Source organism: Heteronotia binoei, chromosome 18, assembly GCF_032191835.1.
Source record: "Heteronotia binoei isolate CCM8104 ecotype False Entrance Well chromosome 18, APGP_CSIRO_Hbin_v1, whole genome shotgun sequence".
In the NCBI taxonomy this organism is placed as follows: Eukaryota; Metazoa; Chordata; class Lepidosauria; order Squamata; family Gekkonidae; genus Heteronotia; species Heteronotia binoei.
Window position 1 is genome coordinate 46,864,233 of NC_083240.1, and position 23,809 is coordinate 46,888,041.

The 23,809-nt window shown below is 48.2% G+C and overlaps 1 protein-coding gene across 12 annotated transcripts in view; it reads right to left on the reverse strand.

The window, feature by feature from the left end:
- The window catches only part of MSI2 (musashi RNA binding protein 2), a 568,927-nt gene that overhangs the window by 241,065 nt on the left and 304,053 nt on the right, over positions 1–23,809 (reverse strand). For all 12 annotated transcript variants that reach the window (XM_060259524.1, XM_060259515.1, XM_060259513.1 and 9 more), the window contains one exon: positions 20,798–20,846. In XM_060259524.1, coding sequence (XP_060115507.1) covers positions 20,798–20,846 — 49 coding nt within the window. The remainder of the gene's footprint in view (positions 1–20,797; positions 20,847–23,809) is intronic.

The following is a 23,809-nucleotide window of genomic DNA, read 5'->3' on the forward strand; positions in this document are numbered from 1 at the left end:
TGATAGTGTACTGGGGTTTGTACAACCAACCACAGGCTTATCAGACAAGAGTGCCAAATCCCAATTTGAACGTAAATGCCAGGTTGCCATCCCTATATGGCCATCTATGCAGGCTAAAAGGGGTGGTTTTCTCCTCAAACTGTGTCTTTGTGAATGCATGGGTACTACGAAATCAAAAGTAGTCCAATGAGTGCTTAACAAACCAGCTACAAACTCTAGTCTGATGCCAACTGCAGAGGGAACTATTTGCTGGACTGCATGCATTTGGGTGTTATGAATAACTGCAGTTTGATGAGACCACAGTTTATCACAGTGTCTGAAATCAGACCATGTAAACTGAGAAGAGAGTGTCAACGCTTAAAGAGAAACGCTGAGAAGGGAGATGGGAAGAGATCACGGCTGGCAGGAGAAAAGGAGAAAACAGAACAAGAATACCCACAGGGAAAAGAGTGAGTGAGCAAAAATTCTAAACAAACAACCTGGTCTGAGAGATCCACAGGGAACTGATACACATGGGACAATAAACACAATATAAGGTGAACATGGAAAACAACTCTTTGCCTAGCTTCATACTGCATCTCTTTTTCTTCCTTCAGCTATTTTCTCCACCTGTGTTGCCACTTTTGAGTTGTTTCTTTGGAAGCACTTCCATCAGAATTTGGACAAGCACAGGGTAACCATGGTCTCAAATGTATTTCTGCATGGGGCCTCAGATGTGCTCCATTTCAGCAGATGCAGAGAATTGTGGGCTGTGCATAGTGAGGCTGGTGGAGGCCATGAGTGATGGCCATGAGCATGGATGGCTTTAAAAGTGGGTCAGACAGAGACTGATTTCGCACTACGCTTGTTCCAGGTGGAAAGTTCTTTTCCTATCGGGGCTTCTCTCTGTTTTTGCACAAGTTGCCCCAGAGCTGCAAGCTGGCACGCCGCTATTCCGCAGTAAGTGGAAACTGCTTCCTAGAGGATCTTCGCTTGCTGCAGAATAGCAACGCACCAACTCGCAGCTCCAGGGCAACTTGTGCAAAAACGGAGAGAAGCCCCGGCAGCAAAAGGGCTCTCCAGCCAGAACAAGCATAGTGCAAAATCAGTCAGAGACACAGAGAAGAGGTCCACCAATGCCTACTAGCCATAGTGACTAGTACTACACAGAACCTCTGTATGTAGAAGCAGTAAACCTCTGAATCCCAGTGCTCAGAAGGCCTTGGCCCATATGTGCTGTTTGTTGGCTGGCCGCTGGGTAAACAGCTCCTCACGGCATCAAAGATAAAATGCAAGAAGGGCGGGGCCCAGTCTAGGTGGGAGGGGGTGCTTTGTGGACTGAGCCAGACCGCCAGGTTTCGAGGAATGCAAAGTTAAGATGGCGACTCTAAGTGGCATCCCGAAAACTGAAATAATAAATCCTGGCTTAATTTCTTCCCTTACTTTTTTAAATTAAAAAACATTAATGGAAAGGACTGGGTTTCTGAACCCCGCTGGAAAAAGAATTAAATTGTGCATGAGATGGGAGGGCATGCCAATCACCCAATTCCCTCACAGCCTGTGCAGCTGAAGGATGTGATTTGTATGTGAGAGGAAGGAATCTTGAGCCAATGCAGAACTTGCCATTCCTGATAGGAAACGTTCCCTGGATCAACTTTTCTCAACTCTCTGTTGTGAGCCAATGAGGAGCTACGTAAGTTATGGCAACAAGCACCACAGGCATTAAGACTTGTTCACAACACTGATGCTTTCTCATTCCTCTTTGTACAATATTTGGAGTGCATGCAAATGTGTCACATGTCATTATCACAATAAACCCAGGTAAAATTTATAGCATTTCAGATCCTGAGGCCTGAAGGGACCTCTGCAGCCCCACAGCCAGCCCCTGTGCAGAAGCTAAAGCAGCACAAACCCAACTCCTCTCAGAATCACTTAAGTTCACCCAGACCCCTCCTCTCACAGGCTTACATTCTGAGTAAAACTTTGTTGGTCTTAAATGTGCCACTTGACTTCTGCTTTGTTCTACAGGTTTCATCCTGATCCCCCCCCAATCCTCTGTCTGCTCACGACTTAGTTGAAACTACTCATTTAACACTTTGCACAAGCACAGCACATTCCTATTCTGCTCTGGCACCAAGCAGTGGACTCTAGGCTGTGATTTTCAACCCTGTTGAACATGTAGATATTTTTGGTGTTTTGAGACTAGGCAGTTGCAGCTTATGTGCTGAAGGATGCAGCCCCATTCTGTGACTCTATTACATTCCGCTGGACATTGTAAATGGTTAATAGGACAGCACACATTTCAAAATAGCTACAACATAAAAATATATATTAAACATAAAATATGTATGATGTGTGTGTGTATGAATGTATAAAATATATGTATAATATGTATGTATGTATAAAATATAAAAACATATTTCCACCCAGCTTTTTTATCCAAAGACTCTGAGTAGTCACCAGCTGTAACCCGTGTGTGTGTGTGTGTGTGTGTGTGTGTGTGTGTGTGTGTGTGTGCATGGGAAGGGGGGAAACTTAGTGTTGGTCCTGTCTGCAGCCAGTCCTTCCCTATGCCCCCTCCCTACCAGCTGTGATCTAACTGTGGGGGTGACATCCTGAGTGTTAGACAGGTTTGCCAGCTCTGGGTTGGGAAATTCCTAGGGATTCTGGAGATGCAGCCTGTGGAGGGAGGGTTTGAGGAGGAGTGGCCCTTCAGTGGGGTATAATGCCATAGAGGCCACTCTCCAAAGCAGACATTTTCTTTAGGTGAACTGTTCTCTGTTGCCTGGAGATCAGCTGTAATCCCAGGAGATCTCCAGCTACCACCTGGAGGTTGGCAAGCCCAGCTGAGAGACTGCTGGTGCTGTTGTGAGCAAGTCAGTGTCACTCCGGCAAAGGCTGGGCACCCAACACTCCTCAGAGGACCCAGGTATGGAGCAGTGCAGAGTGGCCTGGAGGCTAGAAAGAACCCAGGTCCTTTCAAGGGCTGTGCAGACCTCCGTTTCAGTCACGGGACTGGAGGGCACTCCAAATCTTCTAATTCCACAAGATCATCATTATAAAAAGGTGCATGACTTTGTTTCGTTTGAACAAAACAGCAATAAACAAGCAGCAGCAGCAATTCTTAATCATCTTTATATAGTGTAGATAAAACCGTCAATTAGAGTTTTCAGAGGTCAGATACAGAAGAGAATTCCTGGCATCCGCACAGAACAATGAAAGGCTATTTTTCTCCTTAGAAAAACATTATCCTGAGTCAAAGCTGAGACGGTATCTCACCAGAAACATCATTCCTGTCTCCTCCAATAAACAGGCCGATTACACCAATTGGCCATTCCTAGACAATTACTTGTATTTATCAAGATGCTCTGGAAGTCAAATCACAAGTCTTCCTTTCACAGCAAAACCCAAGGAAGGGAGGGTGATGATGAGAGGGAAAGATTGCTCAGGGGTTACAGGACTCAGCTAGGTCCCAAGAAGTCCTTCAAAAAAAAAAGTATTGGGGGCCATTTTCTACTCACACATAATGAGACCATTTGAACTTACAGATGGGTAACCACCGTAACCTGAACACAGCTGGAATCAGAAATGGTTCTCCATTGAAGGGTGTCAACAGTGAGTGTTCCCCCCCCCCCAATCCTCTGTATGCTCACAACTTACTTGAAACCATTAATTTAACACCTTGCACAAGCACAGCACATTCCTGTTCTGCTCTGGCACCAAACAGTGGACTCTAGGCTGGTGATTTTCAACCCTGTTGAACATGTAGATATTTTTGGTGTTTTGAGACTAGGCAGTTGGCACCACAACAAAATGGCTGTCGTCAGACGTGGGATCAATCACAAAATGGCTATGAGGTAGAGTCAATCCCAAATCATTGGGAGGTTTTTAATCAACTTTGCTATGATCCAAAAGAAATTTGAGGTGAGGAGGGGCCAAATTTCAGAATTTTGCTCAGTACGGGAGAAAAGTACTTATTTCTCTACTTTCTCCAGCCCATGCATTATCTTGTAAACCTCTATCATGTCACCCTGCAGTCAACGTTTCTCCAAGCTAAAGAGCCCCAAGCGTTTTAACCTTTCTTCATAGGGAAAGTGTTCCAACCTTTTAATCATTCTAGTTGCACTTTTCTGAACTTTTTCCAATGCTATAATATCCTTTGTGAGGTGCGGTGACCAGAATTGCACACAGTATTCCAAATGAGACCGCACCATCGATTTATACAGGAGCATTATGATACTGGCTGATATGTTATCAATTCCCTTCCTAATAATTCCCAGCATGGCGTTGGCCTTTTTTAATTGCAATCGCACACTGTCTTGACATTTTCAGTGAGTTATCTACCGCGACTCAAAGATCTCTCTCTTGGTCAGTCTCTGCCAGTTCACACCCCATTAACTTGTATTTGTAGCTGGGATTCTTGGCCCCAATCTGTATTACTTTGCACTTGGCCACATTAAACCTCATCTGCCACGTTGACACCAACTCACCCAGCCTCAACAGATCCCTTTGGAGTGCCTCACAATCCTCTCTGGTTCTCACCACCCTGAACAATTTAGCATCATCTGCAAACTTGGCTCTCCACTGCTTACCATCCTCCACTGCGAAGACTGCCCATTTATACTCACTCTCTGCTTCCTATTAATTAGCCAGTTTTTGATCCACAAGAGGACATGTCCTTTTACTCCATGACTCTCGAGTTTCTAAGGAGCCTTTGATGAGGAACTTTATCAAAGGCTTTCTGGAAGTCAAGGTAAACAACATCTATTGGGTCTCCTTTGTCCACATGTTTGTTCACCCCCTCAAAGAAATGTAACAGGTTATTGAGGCAAGATCTTCCCTTACAGAACCCATGCTGAGTCTTCCTCAATAACTCGTGTTCATCAATGTGCCTACTCATTCTGTCCTTGATAATGGTTTCTACCAACTTTCCTGGTATTGAAGTCAGACTGACTGGCCTGTAGTTTCCCGGATCTCCTCTGGAACCCTTTTTAAAGATGGGGGTGACACATTTGCTGCCTTCCAGTCCTCAGGAACGGAGGCAGATTTCAATGAAAGATTACATATTTTTGTCAGGAGATCCACAAGTTCAACTTTGAGTTCTTTCAGAACTCTTGGATGTATGCCATCCGGACCCAGTGACTTATTAGTTTTTAATTCGTCTATCAGTTGTAGGACCTCCTCTCTTGTCACCTCAATCTGACTCAGGTCTTTCAACACCCCTTCCAAAATGAGTGGTTCTGGAGCGGGCAAACACTTCTCGTCTTCCACAGTGAAGGCGGAGGCAGTAGATGCCCAATGACAGGAAATGCCTTCCTACCCTCCTGTTAGAAGCATCACTTTCTGGTATCTAATATAAACATAAAACCTTTTAAAGGGGTGGTTACAAAAGGGTGAACTGACCTCTCTTCAAAGAGAAATGAAAAAGAGATACATTTTTAAAAGAAAAAAAAAGAGCCTAAGAAAAAATTATGGCTATCTCTAAAAAAATCCACCACCCTGAATTCCCTTTCATGATAATGCCAGCACAGAACTAAGCCGCAGGCTGGGAGAACAGGCCCCCAACTTGTGGCTTGCCAAGGATCAGCAGGAGTCAGCCAGGGCCATTTCAGCAGCCCCCCCTTCCACCCCCAGCTCTTTGCTCTACTGATCACTCTTCCTCCCCAAGGTGACCTCTAGGTATGCACAGGGCAGAGAAATCTACCCAGAAGGGGGGCGGTGAAGCCTTTCATGCCACCATGCCAGCAGCCTGGGAGGGCTGGCACAAAAAGTAAATGGCAGCGGTTTGCACAAGGTTGGCGCCTCAGAAAAGGTCGATGCCACCCACTACTGATGCCAGTCCTGCAGACCTGTTTGGCATGCATGACAGGGACCGGTGTGCCTTTGGAGCTCTCTTACCTAATGAAGTTAGAAGGACATCATCTTGAGAGATCCCTTCCAGCCCGCAAGATCGATACACTACTGCAGAGTTTAAGATCTTATCTAGGAGGCTGGCAAGGATAACAAAATAACTCCCCCCTTCCAATTACTTAATCCTTTCAGGATTGATCCCCTTTTAAAAAGGGGGGGCTATCAACTTTGATAAGAGTCAAGGGAACTCTCATAACATGCTGTTTAAGCCCAGTCCAGCCCATTTCTTTGGGGCAGGGGGGACTTCAAGAAACTGCAGTCTCAAAAAAGCTTCACTTCACTTTAGCAGTCTTCTGGGGAATTACTGAGCTGCCCACCCTCCATGCTCCTATTCGTCCCTGGGTAACTTGAGTGGTGACTCCGACAGGCCGCCTGAAGAGAAGGAATCCGTGCTAGCTGAAATACCAGATTACAAACGGCACAGTTCATGGGGCAACATGCCTCACACAGAAGATCTGTCAGAACTGGAGAACTTCAAATGAGACGCGTTGCTTTGTTTCAAAAGTTAAAGCGTTTATTGAGAACTACATTCAGGACATCTCAGAGTTTGTGAGCTCCTGCCCCACCTGTATCATGGCGAAGCGGAGGGAGGGGAAGCCTCCCGGTTTGTTACAGCCGCTGCCCACCACCGCGAGGCCATGGGCGGTAGTTTCTATGGACTTTATAGTCGAACTGCCACCCTCTCAAGGGAACACCGTGATTCTGGTGGTAGTCGACACTTTTTCAAAGCAAGCCCATTTCATCCCGTGCAAAAAACTGCCCACGGCCAAGAAGCTGGCCCATTTGTTCTTCCATCATGTGGTCCGCCTTCACTCGTTCCCTGACAAGGTAATTAGTGACCGCGGGCCACAGTTCGTTGCCAACTTCTGGCGGGAGTTTTGTAAGGTCACTGGCATGGAACAAGGACTGAGCTCCGCCTACCACCCCCAGACTGACGGACAGACGGAGAGGATGAACGGGCTGCTGGAGCAATATTTAAGGTGCAATATTTAAGGTCAATTACCAGCAGACCAATTGGGTGGAACTATTACCTTTCGCTGAGTATGGATACAACAACAGCCTGCACAGCTCCACCAAAGCCTCTCCCTTCCAAATTGTCAATGGTTATGAAGGGAAACCTTTTCCCCTATTGCCAACCCCACTAGGGGGGCCAGCGCCAACCTCATGTCAGCAGTGGTGGGAGGGGATTAGAGAGGGGTGGAGGGTGATACAAGAAAACTTGGAGAGTGCCAAGGAGGACTATAGAAGACATTTTGACCGGAAGCACTCTCCACAGTGGACATTCAAGGAGGGGGAGAGTGTGTTCCTGTCAACTAAGAACCTCCCCCTCCCTCAAGCCTGCCAAAAGTTGACGTACAAATACCTGGGCCCATTCAGAATAAAGAGAGTAATCAACGAGGTTACTGTGGAATTGGAGTTGCCTAAGATGTTTAGTAACATCCACCTTGTTTTTCATTGCAGCCTTCTTCGCAAAGATCCTGGAGCTACATCCTGGCACCCTCGCCCTCCAACGCCACCACCTATTCAAGTGAAGGGCCAGAGCCACCAGGAGGTGCAGGAAATTTTGGACTCTAGGGTCCAACGGGGGGTATTGTACTATCTCATAAGGTGGAAATATTTTCCCCCTAGCTGTGACGAATGGGTTAAGGCCAGTGATGTTTCAGCGCCCCAACTGCTTAAGAAATTCCACCTGCTGTACCCGCACAAGCCCCGGGCGAAAGCTTAGGGGGGGCAGTATGTCAGAACTTGTAACTTTCCTGTATGCTGAACCTAATAATGTTAGCCTGACTGACTCCATGTTGGAAATGTTTACTAATCAAGTACTTTTGCCTGTATGCCTACTAACCAAATGCCTCTGCATTTCAAACAAACCCAAACCACTGAAGGGTGACTGATAGGCTCTGGGAAGCATCTGCAGGTGTCCTTTGAAGCTGGATTGCCAGAGCAAAGCAGCAGGGTTCCTTCCTCCGCCTTGCAGATAAGAGGCCTGGGAACAGACAACTGTCTCCCAAAGTGTGAGAATAAGTTCTATTGTTTCTGTTACCCCTGTATAAAGAATGCGCCGATAGCCACACTGGTTATCAGAGCCAATTTGCTTCCTAGCTGAATGTAGTTCTCAATAAACCCTTTAACTTTTGAAACAAAGTAACGCGTCACATTTGAAGTTCTCCAGTTCTGACAAGATCAGCCTTCCAGAGTGAGACCAAGGGAGGCCATTTAAGTCCAGCAGGCGCTTTGGGGAGTTCACTGCTGAGAGCACTCAGACATTACTCTGCCTCTGGACCTGGAGGTTCTAGCCCTGTCACAATCTACGGAGAGCCCAGCTGGATCAGACCAAAGCTCCGCCTCGTCCAGCATTGTTTCCCACAGTGGTCAGAATGATACGTCCAAGAAGGCCATGAGCAATGCCTGAAGGCAACAGGCAGCCCAAACTTCCTTGCCTCTGGACATGAAGGTTCTGGTTCATGACAGCTGGCAGGCCTCCCTTCTGCATGAATTTGCTTAACCTGCTTTAAATCCCACATGAGTCTGCCTCGCACCTTGTCAGCTGGCTTTCTGAGGGGAGGCGCATTCAGACTTGCCATTTGCCAGCCTGTGGTGTGCAAGCTTCTGCCACTGACCCCATTCGTCCGCACTTAATCAAGGGAGCCACGGGAGACAAAGTGGGGAGTGGGAGCACTGCAGACATTATGATGTTATTTTCTGGCGATCACCTGGAAGTTTCTAGAGCTTTGTGTGGGCTTCTTGGTGATCGCCTGGAAATGACATCCCAGCAACCACAATGCAATGCTCTCCTTCCAAACTCCACCCCCCCCCCCAGGCTCCCGGGTTTTGGAGCTTGACTGCTGGCAACCCAAAAATGGGCAGCTAGCAGAGAGTCCCCCCCCCTCACTTGTTGGGGAGCTCCCTCCCCACAAAGGCTTCCTTGGCCCCTGGGACTTTGAGGCTCCAGGCAAAAACCTCTCCCCGCCAGAGTTGTTTATTTCTCTTATAAGGTCTTGTGAGGACTTGCTTTGTTCTTTCTTCTTCTTCTTCCTGTGAACCTTAACAAAACAACTGTTTTTTCTTCATGTGGTTGAATTTTGATGAAGTCCTTGAATGTGTTTAATTGATCTTTTAATTCATGGGCTATTGAGTGTGACTCCTTTTGTTTTGCATGAAGTCTCCCCCCTCTCAGACTCTCCCTCACAACTCTCCACTCAGGCTGGGGTGCCTGAGGCCACCCACCGACCATCAGGGGTCACTGGATCCGACCTTCTCTCCCCAGCCCTCATCCAACCTCACACACCCTGCTGAGTGGCACTTGCATTTTGTTACCACCCAAAGAGGGAAAATATGGCAGAGAGGTAAACCAGAAATCTCTTCAGCAACAAAAAGAATGCCGCCATCTTTGTTTGAGTCATGCCCACCGAAACGAGTGGGGTTTGTGCAGAGGAACTGCTTGGTGGATTGTGCCCAGATCAACACAGATCACAAAGAAGGCAGAAGTCCATACGCAGACCTGTCCACCAACTTGACTAAAAAGGACTGTGCTATCAAACATAGAAGCGTAGAGCTGGAAGGTACCCCAAAGGTCATGTAGTCTAACACCCTGCACAATGCAGGAAATCCTCTACCCCTCCCCCCCACTGACCCCTGCTTTATGCCCAGAGAAAGGCAAAAAACCTCCAGGATCCCTGGGCCAATCTGGTCTGGAGGAAAATTCCTTCCTGACCCTGAAGGCATTACCCTGACCACTGACAGCCCAGCTTCCTGCCCTCCCTCTCATGATGTGTCTAGATAATGAGCCACAGAACCAGCACTGCTGTCATGACAACTGGAATGTCCCCACACAGGGCGCGCTCTTCCACCGGGACGAGAGATTAAAACTTCACTTCTACTTAACCCGAAAGGGAGGGCTGGCATCAACAGGAGTCACTTGCTTTTTGATTAATGTTTTCTTGATTGAAAATTGGCCATTTCCATTGAGCACAATCTAGATAGTGAAGGGAGGGAGAAAGAACCTTGGCCAGGCAAGGCTGAGCCACTTTCAAGGTCAACATCCCATGCAGAGGAAGCAAGCTGTTATGGAGGAATGTGGATTACAGAATACAATATTTCTGGAAATGTTGAACCATTTCATCTCCCTTCCCCCCGGATTTTTGCTTTGTTTTAATTTTTTAAAAAATTGAAATATTTGCAATACTAATTTTCTTAGCAAGTCAACTTATTTTACTGCACTAACAACATGAAACTTCACCTATAAAATGGCATTATTTGGCATATTTATGAAATTTAAAACGATTAAATGCCTGACTTCTACAGGCAAAACTGCAAACAGATCCAATACTAACAAGTGAGCTTGCCGTATTAGCACAAGTTTCAGAGATATGGGAGACTGGGGGGGGGGTGGGGGGGGGGTGGAGTGGAAAACAGGAAACAAAGCGTTTGTAGTCAAGGGTCCTGAACTGGAGAGCCCCGGCAAGCTCCATCTCATCAGGTCTTGGAAGCTCAGCAGGGCTGCATCTGGCAAGTCCTTGCATGGGAGACCTCCTGGGAATACCAGGGGTCGGGAGGCAGGGGCAGGCTTCATTTAGCCACCTCCCTGAATATCCTCCAAGGCCCCCTGTAGGGGTCAGTCACCAGAGATCGCCTGGACTTCCAGGTGTGTGCGCACACACACACACACACACAAAATACCAAAAAACAAATCAAAAAACTGTAGTAAAGAAAAGAAAATGTTATTTGAATAGAAACAGTCATAACAGAGCTAGCAGCATATTTGGATACTGAACTAATCTTTGTGACACCACTGAGTTCTTCAATAGTGTATAATTATAATACACCTTACAGCACACTAACAGTGGACAAATTTTGTCACTTAAAAAACAAACAAACATGTGATGCTGTTCCATTATACTCAGAAATCATTAACTACAGTGTGGCAGCCTTATATTTAAAAAAATCATCCTATACATTTTGAGTGAGTAAAACTTACTCATTCAGACGAGAAAATGTTTCATAGGAGATCCCCCCCAAGTTCCTCAGAATCTCCATTTTTTTGCACTGGAGAGATTTACAAAGGAAAAAGAGCAGATTCCCTCCCAATATTTCCACACACGCACACCCGTTCCAGCCCTTGAACACACACATGAAGCTGCCTTCTACTGGACTGGGCCACTGGGCCATCCACGTCAGTCTTGTCTGCTCTGCAGGGTCTCTCTCTGGCTGAGTGAGGTCTTTCCCATCACCTACCACCTGTTCCAGTGTAACTGGAGATGCTGCCAGGGACTGAACCTGGGACCTTCTACATGTCAAGGAGATGTTCTGTCGCTGAGCCACTGCCCCTCCCCAGACTTTCACATCTCAAGTAGCCAAGAAGCTGAGCTATTTATGCAATGAATTTACCAGGCCACATTAGATAAGACACTGTCAGCCTCACCCCCACCCCCACCTGTAAAATGGTGGCCTACTTTACAGGGTTGTTGCAAGAATTCAAAGATAACATAAGTGATACACCCTGGACACACTACACATTATTTATGGTTGCCAATTCTCATTTGGGAAATTCCTGGGAATTCAGGGGTGGAACCTGGGGAGGAAGGAGAGGGCCATCAGCACAGCCATTCCCTTCAGGAGAAGGGGTCTCTGTAGTTTGGAGGTCAGTTGTCATTCCAGAAGATCTCCAGACCCCACTTGGAGGCTGGCAATGCTAATAAATTGTTGCTTTAAAAATCTTTCTTTCTGTGGTGAGGGAGGTCGAATCCACCAAGCTTCTGGATGGGGGAGGGGGATTTCCTAGCAGCTGTCTTATAACAGCAGCTGCACTGGTGAAAGAGCTATGCTTACCTGAGCCAGGTGTGTGGAGGAAAAGGCTGGCCCCTTGTCCTGGGAGCCCTTCAGGTTCACCAGCCTCCTAAAATGTGCTCTGTTAATAGCTGGGGGGAGGGGGAGCAATAAAGCAGGGTGCAGAGAAGCAGTCACATTAGGGGTGGACAATGTTGGCCCAGCGCCAGGGACTCAAATTTAGTTCACCTCTCCTGAGCCCCAGACAGGAGGAACATGTCTGTGACAAAGGCCCACCGGAGCCTGACTTTCGCCTGTGTCTTGACAGGGGTGGCATAGCAGGCCCTACAGATAAGATGTTGAGGTATGGAAGCAAGACGGTTCCCTGGGCAACAGCCTGATAAAGAGGCAGGATCTCCAGGGGTCCCTGGCACCAGCTAGCAAAGCGCTCTTCAACTTCTCCCTGGACTCTCTGAGCTGATCTGGTTTAGCTAGCAAGCCCTGCCACCTGCACAGATGGGTCCCACATCTGTTTCTGACACACGGGTGGCTCAAGAACCATGGCATTCTTAACATCTCCCCAAACTAATTGCTTGCCCTTGATTCTAGCGAGCTTTCATGATGCTCACAGCCACAAGGCTAAACATGCAGAGAGAAGCAGTGTAGACTAGCCATAAAACAGAGACTAAGGTGGAGGCTAATAAAAAGTCCTCAGAGCCCAAGGAAAATGCTTTTGCTGGTTTGCCTTAGAGGTCCCCGATGAAGCCCAAGGTGTCCTTCCATAAACATGGCCCTAATTGGCACTCGTTAACTCTGTTCCAGGTAAGATAAAGGGAAAGGTGTTTTGACAGGAGCATTTGCCCTGGGAAGTCTTGTCATTCATGCTCACATCTGATAACACCAGGTTTCCAAAATAAATCACCCCACCTTCCTCTGGAGGGTGCTGGCAGAATGATCGGCTGGAGTTTTGTTCTCTGCATTCAAGAAGAGAACACCAAAATGCATGAATGGCTCAGAGGGGCAGGGATAGTGCCACAGTAGTACAGCTCTGCACACAGTAAAGAACAATCCCTCTCCCTCCTTCCTTCCTTCTTCCTCTCAATAGGGTTCTTGGATGCAAGAGAACAGCTGGCATAAAGCATTTGGTAGGGAGTAGAGACAGTTGAGGGAGAATGGGTCGATATCTCCCCTCCCGTGTTGCATTTTAAAGTGGCCCACATCCTGAGGCCCAAAACATGCCACCACAATGCTGATCCTGGAATCTGTGTTTCTGCAGCACAAGTGCATGCCCTGAGTTCCTTCCCAGGCTCAGCCAGCAGTGATCACGGTGTGGCTATGCCTTATTCTTTGCACGGTGCTTGGTTTGCAAAGCGCTCAATGTAAACCTTGAGCTCAGGTATCTGTGGGCTCAGAAGGGAGCTACTCTGCTTAGGGTGGCACTGCTAATCCCAGTTTGCTGGTGGAGAAACTGGAGCTCAAATTCTGAGCAGCACCATCTGAATCTAAGCATTTCCTGCAGGATTCCAAGTGGGACATTTTGGCTCCAGTTCTCCGCCTTGATGCAGCATCCCCTTGGCATTGAGCAGAATAAGTGGCAGGGCGTGAGCTGCAGACACCCAGCTGGAGGAGGAAGCTACCCTCTCCCCAGCAGCCATCTGGCATTCTAAGAAGCTGCTGTCCTTGTGCAAAAGTGCCAAAGTTTGTGACAGATCCTGATCTTCACTCCAACGCTTTAAACATGTGTCTGGCAGACTCCCTAGGCAAATCTGTCACTCGCACAACTCTGGAACCCTGACGCTTTTGTGGCTTCTTATACAATAAAAACAGCTGTTAGAGACGCGCCCTCCTCTGATGCCAAAGCAGCTCCAGAGACACCAAATGACCCAACTCCCCCACGGTCTGTTTCCTCCCCCCACCTCTTTTCTGTTTAAACATGTTCAGCATCAAACACAGCAGGGTGCACAGGGTGTGCAAGACATGCACATGCCACAGAGAGGGAATCACTACTGGAATGATGCAACAGCCAGAGCTACTTCTCAGGGGGTGGGGGGGATGGAGTATACCACTTCAAGGTGGATTTTTGAGGGGCAGAGCAAAAAATGCAGGCCAACAATGCCTGGCCTGTAGCAAGCCAAGGCTGAGCTGGAATGTGGCTCTCTGCAAAGCTAATCCAAAAGGAAGGAAGGAAGGAAGGAAGGAAGGAAGGAAGGAAGGAAGGAAGGAAGGAAGGAAGGAAGGAAGGAAGGAAGGAAGGAAGGAAGGAAGGAAGGAAGGAAGGAAGGAAGGAAGGAAGGAAGGAAGGAAGGAAGGAAGGAAGGAAGGAAGGAAGGAAGGAGGGAAGGAAGGACAAACAGTCCCCAGCTCCAATGGCACAGTCCAGACATGCCCCCTTGGTGAAAGCTAAGCCCAGAGAGAAGGAAGGAGGGATAGGAACACACATGGCTCTCTACTGATGCAGGAAGACCAGGGTCCCTCCCCAGCCTTTCCAAGCCCGTTGAATTCTGACCCCAGAGGTGGGGCAACCACAAAATGATGGCCAAAAAGGCAGAGGCAACCACAGAATGTCAGGGAACATAACTCTTCAACATTTCAAGCACAAACTCTGTTTCACAGGATGCCTTTTAAAACAAGTCTGCACAGCTATACAGCTAAGAACCTTGTGCTGTGCTGGTAGCTGTAGCAACTTTTTAGAAATTGCTACAGCAAATCAGCATCCCTGCTGGGCAAAAGCCCCGGCCACTTTCTAGAGACACTGGATAAGTGCCAGAAAAGGTGCCAGCCAATGCCATGGTGCCCATGGGCACCACGTTGGGAACCCCTGGCTTAGACAAAGCCAGACCACTGGCCCAACTGCTTAGCTTTCCCTATAACTGCTACCCAAGGGCCTTTCTTCTTAACTGTGGTATCCAAGACTGAAGCTGGGACCTTCCTCAGCCCAAACAGATGTTCTGCCTCTGAACTCCATTCAGTTTTCCCCAGGTGGATGTTTGCAGGGCTCCCTGGGCCACAAACACAAGGGTAGCCTCTTCCTCAGCAAGCAACCAACAAAGGTGAAGCTCCCTTTGCAATATAAGAGGATCGCTGGGAGGCCAAGTGTAACCCAATGCTCCCCCGGTCAGGTAACTGACCTCTGTGGGCTCTGGCTGACCTGCGCTGTGCACCAATTCACCCAGAGACAAGGCTGCTATGATCATGATGTACAAGGCAGGTCAGCCAGAGACCACACAGCTCAATTCTCTCACCCTCCAGGAGGCCCTATGTGCTCTTTTCTCTGCTTGCAAAACTGGGCCGCAAAGACATTCCCCAACTTTCTGAAAACCACTGAAAAGACAACAGCTCTTTCATAATCTTTCTCTCGCGATCACACAAACACCTATCCATGCATTAGTTAAAACACTGGCTGAGCCCAAGACTAGTGAGATCCATACTGTGCAGAAAAGCACTGAGCATCCACTGTACACTAGTGTGCAACCAAGGCACGGAATCAATACACAAGACCAGCACTCAAAGCTCTTCCAGCACTGCTGCACTTGGAGAAATAATGCCCATTCAAGACTGACTCTGCCATACTGTCCTGATTGGTGAACAAGACGCTCTATGACTCGGCAGGCTGTCTGCAGCGTTGAGTCAGCAGCTCCACTCAACATGAGCACACGACATCATCATATCAGGGGAGTCAGTTTCTAAGGATGGCAGTAGGTCTCAGACAGTGTTTCAGGCCACAAGCCATGACTTCTCAGGAGCCCTTGTCCTTCCGGCCAGCTCACCAGTTCTACTCACTATTTACTGCAAAAACAATTAAACAGGCATGCCCTGACCTGGACGGCCCAGGCTAGTCCGATCTCAGAAGCTAAGCAAGGTTGACCCTGGTTAGTACTTGGATGGGAGACCACCAAGGAAGTCCAGAGTTGCTGCACACAATGGCCAACCTCCTCTGAAAAGGTGAGCAAGCAGACATGCCAAAGTCATGAATCCCGTTGCAAGCAAGATGGCTGTTTTATAGCAACATCATGACTACAGATTTTCTGGGGTATTAAAAAAGTGTGTGTGGGAGGGGGAGTGCAATGTGATTTTGATTACATCCAACTGCAGGCTGTTAAACCTAGCTGTGAATCTCTACTCAAAAGCAGTACGTCTGTTCTAGTTTTGTGGGTCGCAAACACTGTCGAAGGCAGGGGTCATTTTGTAGAAAAACAGGTGGTGGAGCTCATCCAGGGATTGTTATGCAGCTGCACCTACTATTCAGTGGACAAGGAGGTGGAACTCTCAGAAAGGTTCAGAAGCTGTGCTCCTGTGAGCTCCCACTGAATCCGAGGCCTGGTCCAAGGAGCCCTCCTCCCCAAGTTCAAGAGCCAGGAAAAGACAGACTTATGAGTGGAGGGAGTAAAAAGCTTGGGGGGGAGGGGAGGTGTGGACAGTGTATGGACATCCTGCACTGTCAATTGACATGAGTTGGTTCTGGCTGCCTCACCCCAATGGAGGCAGATTTGGGAAAGAGATCCCAAGGGTTTCATGGCCAACGAGGGCCGGCTACAGCTTGCCCAGAGCTCAGGTGCCAGGAAGTCCAGAACCCAGGTGGCCACAGCCTCATTCCATCCACAACAGCCCAAGAGATCTTTGCTGGAAAGTGAAAGATGAAGCTCTGATGAGAGGGAGAGGTGAGAAGCGACTGCAGTCGTACTTCGAGAAAGCAGCAGGTGAGAAAAAGTGCCAACAAGAAGTTACAGTTTTCTGCCTCAAGGGCATTAATTAATCCTTTTTGGGGGGGGGGGGGATATCTGTACTCCCTTAACAAGAAGAATCAAGCTCTAGAATTTGACACCAAAGCACCTTTGCTGTTTTCCATTCCCAAGCTTGTCACCTCTGTGCTGCCTGTGGGGAATGGTGCATGGAACCCACACAAGGCCTGTTTGGCTGCTTTCCTGTTGAACATCTTCTCATTAGGTCTCTGCAAGCTGTCAGGCTTTTGGATTAAAAAAGAAAAGAACCCAGCCCATGAAAGCAAAAGAAGTGCTGCTCAGGTAAGAGAAGGAGCCTGCTTGAGCATCAGCCTTCTTGCAACAGAGCAAGTGTTTGCCACACTCCTCCCTCAGTGCCTGTTTCTTGCCTTTTCAAGAAGGCTGAAAGGCCATCCTCTTCCCCCAGGGATCTGCTTATGGAGCACACACATGTTCAGTTCAAATCACTTTTGTGCAATGCCAGGGACAAAACACACAAATGACTGGAACAAAGAGAGTGCAAGGATTTGAAAGGATGCAGAGAAACCTCACTGGAGCAGAAGAGAACCTGCCTCCATGCCCCGGCTGGGCTGCACACAATGGCTATTATGATGCAGATGCCAAAAGAGAATGTTATATGGATGCAATCTGACAGTGCTGCAGACTAGAATCACTGCTCCCAGGGCAGATTCCAGGCTCCCCTGACTTCCCCTGCTTGTATTTCACAAAACAACCCACAGCCCATGAGCTCCCTACTCTCTCTGACCTCTAGTTTGAGAAACCCCAACCTTACAGCCTTTTGTTCAGTAAATACAATAGTGTAGAGTAAGGTTACCAACCCCACTGTCATTGCTGGGAGATTTTGGGGGTGGTTCCAGAGAAGATGGCATTTCAGGGGATACAATGTCACATCCTCTGTGATACTCTAGGATCTTCCCCAGTCTCTAAAGTCTGTGGCAGTTGCTAAAGCATCCCAGGGGATGTGATGTCACTTCTGGGTATGGAGGCTGTGATGAGATTTGGAGGCGGTGACATCACTTCTGGGTGGCACACTAGGAATCCCTACAATCTCTATGGTCTTTTGCATAGAGACTGGGGGAATTCCTCACCATCAGCACTATTCCTCCCTGCATTTTCTCTCCCACTCCTCAAACAAGGCTATATAGAACTGACACATTCCAGCTTCCCATTGCTTTGGATATCTTTGGGTTTCAATTCAAGGTAACTTGGTGCTCCCCATCTTCATTATCCCATCAACTGCAAGTGTCTTTGTCCACTAACAGCTGCTTGGGCCAATCTGCTACAATTCTGCATCTACTCACAAGGCACTGGAAGTAGGAATTCAATCCCACATGTTTGGAAGAAGCATAAACTCGCCCTGCTGATCATTCTCTGTCTCATAGCAAAACAGACATCACTTGATGCATTACACTTTGGCATACTACAGAGAGGTAACAAAGAAAGGCAATGGAGAGAGCCGGACCTCTCCGACTTCTTGGCCTCAGGTCTCGCTGGGCAATGGCATTCCATATTTTTAAAATAACTCAAGGACCATCTGGTGTTCTTTCACTGCCTTTGCAGAATCGTATGTACTAGTAATAATATGTGGGGAAGTGGGAAACTGGGGCTTTCTTATTTAAAAAAGCATTTATTTTTAAATGGCATTTCCAAACTATATAATTCATAATTAAGGCATTTAAAAATGTATAGCTTGCACTGCCACTTTGCCAAAACAAGATGCGAGGAAAAGCTACTTTCTGCTTACTGTCCCACAAATCCACAAGATTGCAGCAAACATTACTATAAGGAGACTGATGAATATGCAGGAATAATCATGAGCTCAGCATCAGCAGTTCCTCAACTCCATTTTAAACCTTCCCCTAGAAACTGACAAGAAAGCGAACCCCTCTGACCTTTCCCCAGGAAGTCATTTCCCAGTGGAAAATGATGGTCTACACCAGGGGTGGCCAAAGCTGCTTAATGTAGGAGTCAGTGGGGCAGTGGCTCTTATTATTATGTCAGATGTGGAAGGGTGGGAGGAAATAGATGGGAGGTAAAAAGACAGCAACTTTAACTGTAAATACATTCTCCAAGCCGCTGGTTGGCTTGGCTTGGAGAAGTTATTTAAAGAGACAAAGGTCTTCTCCAATCCGGCCAGTGGGGCAGTGGGGGGCTTCAAGAGCCACACAATATGTGTGAAAGAGACACATGTGGCTCCTGAGCCACAGTTTGGCCACCCCTGGTCTAAGCAGAGAGACCCCAAGGTTGGATTGAGGGTATTTTTTCTAAAGGGGACAATCAGCAGAAGCTGTTCAGTGGACCTCAAATGGCACATAGTTGGATACAAGCCATTTAAGAATTTAAAAGCCACAATATAAGCAGACATTAACAACCAAACTCGCAACAAAACCTACAGAAAATTATAGGCAGAAAAGAAGGGGAAATATTTTGGCAGCAGCTATCAAAAGCATAGTGAGAGGGAAGGGAAAAGGTCTATCCTCTCTCCGCCATCAACCCAGCCTCTACATAAGGTGGGATTGAAACAGGACTTTTGACCAGAAATTCATACAGGAGGACCTGTTCCATGAGATAATCAGGACCCAAAGTGGTCTAAAGACTTTCCGGGTCAATCTGGAATGGAACTGAAATGATCTAGCATGGGAAGGACGTGGTTTGCAAGCCACACCCAGCTCTCAAGCTGATAAAACAAAGTTCTGTCTGGATATAAATTATTTATTCCCACACAGCAAATATGCTCAACGACTGCAGCGAGGATTTCTCCTCCAGGTGCACATTCGGACTGAGCATGACAGTGGCAGCATCTACCCCCTCCCCCCCCCCCCAGACAGGACACCTTCAGGGACCCAGGCATGGTCACAACTGCTGCTGGTGGCTGGGGGGATGGGGAGGTGCTCTGGGACAAAAGTCCTCCAGGGGTGCTGGTTGAGCCCTGAGAAGGCAGTCAAGGAGCGGCTGGCCTAAAGCTCCAAATTAATCAGTCCCTTTGGGGGTGGGGGAGAAAGAGGCCAGCCACACACTCGGCCTGAGCCGAGGAAGAGAAGGGCAGACATGGCAGGAGGGAATAGGGCAACCCCACCCCCACTTCCCTGTTGCACGCAGCGATGGCCAATCAGAAGCCTTTTCCTGCTCAAGGCCGAGTTTTCTGGTGGTCCTGGAGTGGGGGCTGGGTGCGGTGAGGCCAAGTTCATGGTGGGGACTGGTTGGGACATGAGGTGAACAAGGAAGGGCTTGGAAACAAATGACAACTGCTGTGACTGCCAGGGAGGGAGTCATGTCAACTCACAGACACATGGTTGAGTGGAGAACACTCACCATCCTCAGTGTAAACAAAACCAGGCGAGACACACTATTAACCTCTGTAGTTTATAGGCCACAGCCCAAATCTATGAGAGGGGATCGTTAGCCAAGACTCTGGGGAAATACCCATAGAGGAAAGAGAACATCAGACTCAAAGTCTTTAGATGTATGACAATTTATTTTAATATTGCTAATACACAGTTCTAAAATCAGAATTAATTGCAATCCAGAGATTTTCATGGAAAAAATGCAATAAATACATGATTATAGATTTCACCTGGTTGCAGCCTTCTATGGCATAATGTTCCCTATAGCTACATGTCTAGCCTATCATATCAGCAAAGCAAAGCTTTCTCCGTTGCATAGCAGTAAAGTACAGAGGTTAACAACACCCCCCCCCCCTTCTCATTCTCCTTTATACCTATACGACAGCAGCTGTCTTGATATTCCACTTCCCCTGAGTGCAAGGATGATGCCCTCTCCCACAGCTGGGGTTTTAATGTTGCCTGGCACATTTCTCTAGCCCATGTACAAGGAGTGGGGCCACAGAAGCCACAGGCCTGGCTGTTACCAACCCTGCTCTCTCATCACGGCCCAGGACCAGGCATCATGGAGACCTGAGGCAACTGGAAAAATCTGGTTTCTTCCATCTCAGGTGAAGTCACAGCAGACCCAAGCAAGATGACCCACAGCTGACCCAAACAAGTGATTTCTCGTCTCTCATTTTGGCTCAAAGTCCAACCCAACCTATACCAAGGCCTGAAAGAGGAGCATAGGTCTCTGTGACTCTGAGTTCTGCACAGCTCGCTTCCAAAATCTACTGAAATAACCGTTCAACAAATTCTGCCTTCCACTGGATGCTGATTCACAAGGCACAGCTAAATCACTGCTTCTTTTAGTCAGGGGAGCTGCCAACAGCCTGCTTGCTGGTCACAGGGGATCCAATTACCAATCCCCTCTTTTGACCCAGAAAGTCATCTGCGCTTAGTCAGGTTGTACACAACACTCATCTCATGGTCCAGAAAAGAGCCTGCGACTTGCCAGCACCAGGCCTGTCTAAAGCAAAAAATGAACTTCACTGCTGGGGATGAGTTTCCCCCTCTTACCTCTGTGTCTGTTGGTGGTCTTGTCAAACATAAGCATGGCATCCTCCACCTGCCAAGACATAAAAGGAAGGGAGACGCTTAACTTGGGATCCTTAAGAAACCATCTTAGGACGTTTAAACGAATTGGAAGGTGATCATGAGCCAGAGGGGCCAGGTTTTCAAGACACAACATAGTGCAGCTTTGCCAAAGTCAGGTGAGTGTGGACTGGGACAGAAATCCGGATGGGAGAACATTGGGAGCTCCACGGAAGAGGAAGTCTGCACATAGTAAATAACTATTTTTGAAGGTACAAATGAGAAAGGAGAACGAGATCTCAAGCTCCTCCTCCACATAATTCACAAGGAACATCAGGAACTTGTTAAGCAGTTGTGACTGCAGCTGGACTCGTGAAATGGAACACAATGAAATTATATGAAATCAGCAAGTGATACTTATGAGTACGACTGCATCACAGATAAAGCTCACTCACTTCTGTGCAAGAAAGGCCAAGGCCTGCCATCCCTCTCAGATGAAACCTTCCTGGAAAAGAAACAGCCCTCGGCCCTTTGGCCTCTTTCTTCTGGAAGAGCTCTCCTGAAATCCTCTGCAGCCCCCTCCCCACCTGCTCAGGCCAGTGAAGAAGAGGGAGCCACTGAACCAAGCCAGATTCCAGAGGGAGGGGGTGGGGAGAGGAAACCTGCTTGGCCACAGAAAAGCAACAGGAGAGGAGAGAAAGTGGCTAGTAGTGGGGAGGGGGTGGGGGGGTCAGGTTTGCATCAGTTCTTCCATTTCCACTTCAGAGAGTTTGGCTGATGAAATGTATCTAAGTGTGACAAAAATGGCTTCAAATTTCGCTGGAATCTGGATGACTTATTCCGCCTACGCTTCACCTGTGCTGCCACACCTAGAACCCGCTCCAGTCTTCAGGAGGAGAATGCTCCCTTTTCATCTGCACCCCTCTCTTCCCCACTCCACCCAGGGCTGTCCTAGGGAATGAAGGCAGGGAATTTAATCAGACAAATGCTTTGCCCATAAAGAAGTCTCTGAAGGAATTTGTCTAAAAACAAGTCATTTCATGGTAGCTACCTCCATCAAAAAGGAGATTCAATAAAAAGAATTAGATTTTGGTTTGTCACATTTCATTTTGCACTCTAGACAGACACAACTTTGCTTGATCTTGAAAGACTCTGGCCAAACCTGACGTGATGGCGCCCTCATGGCTGCCACAAGGACAACAAGGCCATTCTAAACCAATGCGAGGGCCTGATCCTGACCGGATCTGCAGCATGACAGGCTGAAGCCCTCCTCTCTTCCCCCCACCCCAGCCACGCCTTATCAAGTGCCAAAATGGCGACTGCCACCACCACCACACCGACGGCTGTTTTGGCACTTCAAAAAGTGGGGGAGAAACAACAGTATAGCACTACAGACCTGATCAGGATTGAGATGTCCTAGCATTTTAAAATGGTGGTGGCATCACATCTCACTTGGCCCTCAAAAACTGAAGAAGTAAAGGATCATGAAACATTTACAAAATTATGCATGGGATACAGAGCCGGCTCGCCCACTAGGCAAACTAGGTATTTTCCTAGGGCACCAGGAGGGGGATGTCGAATTGGGCTCTCCCCCCTCCCTGCACCCAAGACAAATGCCTAGTTTACCCACCGCTGCCGTTGTCACCTCACTGCGCTGCTCTCCCCCCGCGGGTAAAACATTGCCACTCTCCCTCCGCTCCCCTCTGCAGTGCTGCCCCCCTCCATGCTCAAAGAAGTGCTAGAATCGGCCCTACCCACTTAAACGTGGCCTGGGTCTCTCAGCACTGAACAAGGCTTCACTCCTCCCTCACTTTGGAAATGCTGAGAGGCCTGGGCTGCATTTAAGCGAGTAGGGCTGATTCTAGCGGCGCTCCTCTGTAAGGCAGAGATATCCCACCAGGCATTTGGTTGAGGGCAGCAGGGGTTCCACCTGGCACTCCCACTCCCCCCCCTAAGCCAGCAACACCATCAGGATTTGGGCACCATCTGGTTTTCTTCTAAAACTCCATGTTTATTGTTGTTTCCTTGGTTTTAATAGTTTTGCTGGTTTTAAAAAGTAAAGGTAGTCCCCTGTGCAAGCACCAGTCATTTCCAACTCTGGGGTGATGTCGCATCATGACGTTTTCATGGCAGCCTTTTTTTAGGGGGGGGGGGGATCTGCTGCCTCCACCTCCAATCCCGGCGCTTCCCCTGCGCCTGCCTGCCTGGCTCCAGCTTCTTCCAGCAAGCGCTGGGATCGCTCCACATGGCCCCACCGCAAACCCAGCACTTCGCGAGCGCCGGCTGTGGAGAGGGCAGCGTGCTTCCTCCTTGCCTGCCTGCTGGCTCCAGCTCTGTAAGCGTCAGAGCTCTCTCCGCCCTCCGATCCCAGCGCTTGCTTTAAGCATCAGAGCTGGAGCCAGGCAGGCAGGCAAGGAGGAAGCACGCTGCCCTCTCCACAGCCGGCACTCGCGAAGTGCTGGGTTTGCGGTGGGGCCATGTGGAGCGATCCCAGCACTTGCTGGAAGAAGCTGGAGCCAGGCAGGCAGGCGCGGGGGAAGCGCCAGGATCGGAGGTGGAGGCAGCGGATCGCCGGCAGGCGCGGGGGAAGCGCCAGGATCGGAGGTGGAGGCAGCGGATCGCCCCCCCCCCGAAGGTACGTACCTTCGCTCCATAAGATGCACACACTTTTCCCCCCACTTTTTTTTGGGGGGGGGGGGAGTGCGTCTTATGGTCCAAAAATACGGTATGTTGCATGTTTAAAGGTGGGTTAGTTGGATGGGAAAACATAATAATTCCTTCCTTTTGGCCCAGGTTCATAGCAATAGAGTCATTGCCAAATACTCTCACATTTTGACATAATACTGTTTTGTAGCTTTCTCATGCTCATGCTACTCAGATCAAAGGTTTGCTCAATTTGTTAATTTTACTGTTCTGTCATTGAATCTTATATTGAATCTAAACCACTGCCTACCAGATAATTTTACTTTACTGTCATTGGTTCTTAAATCTGTACCA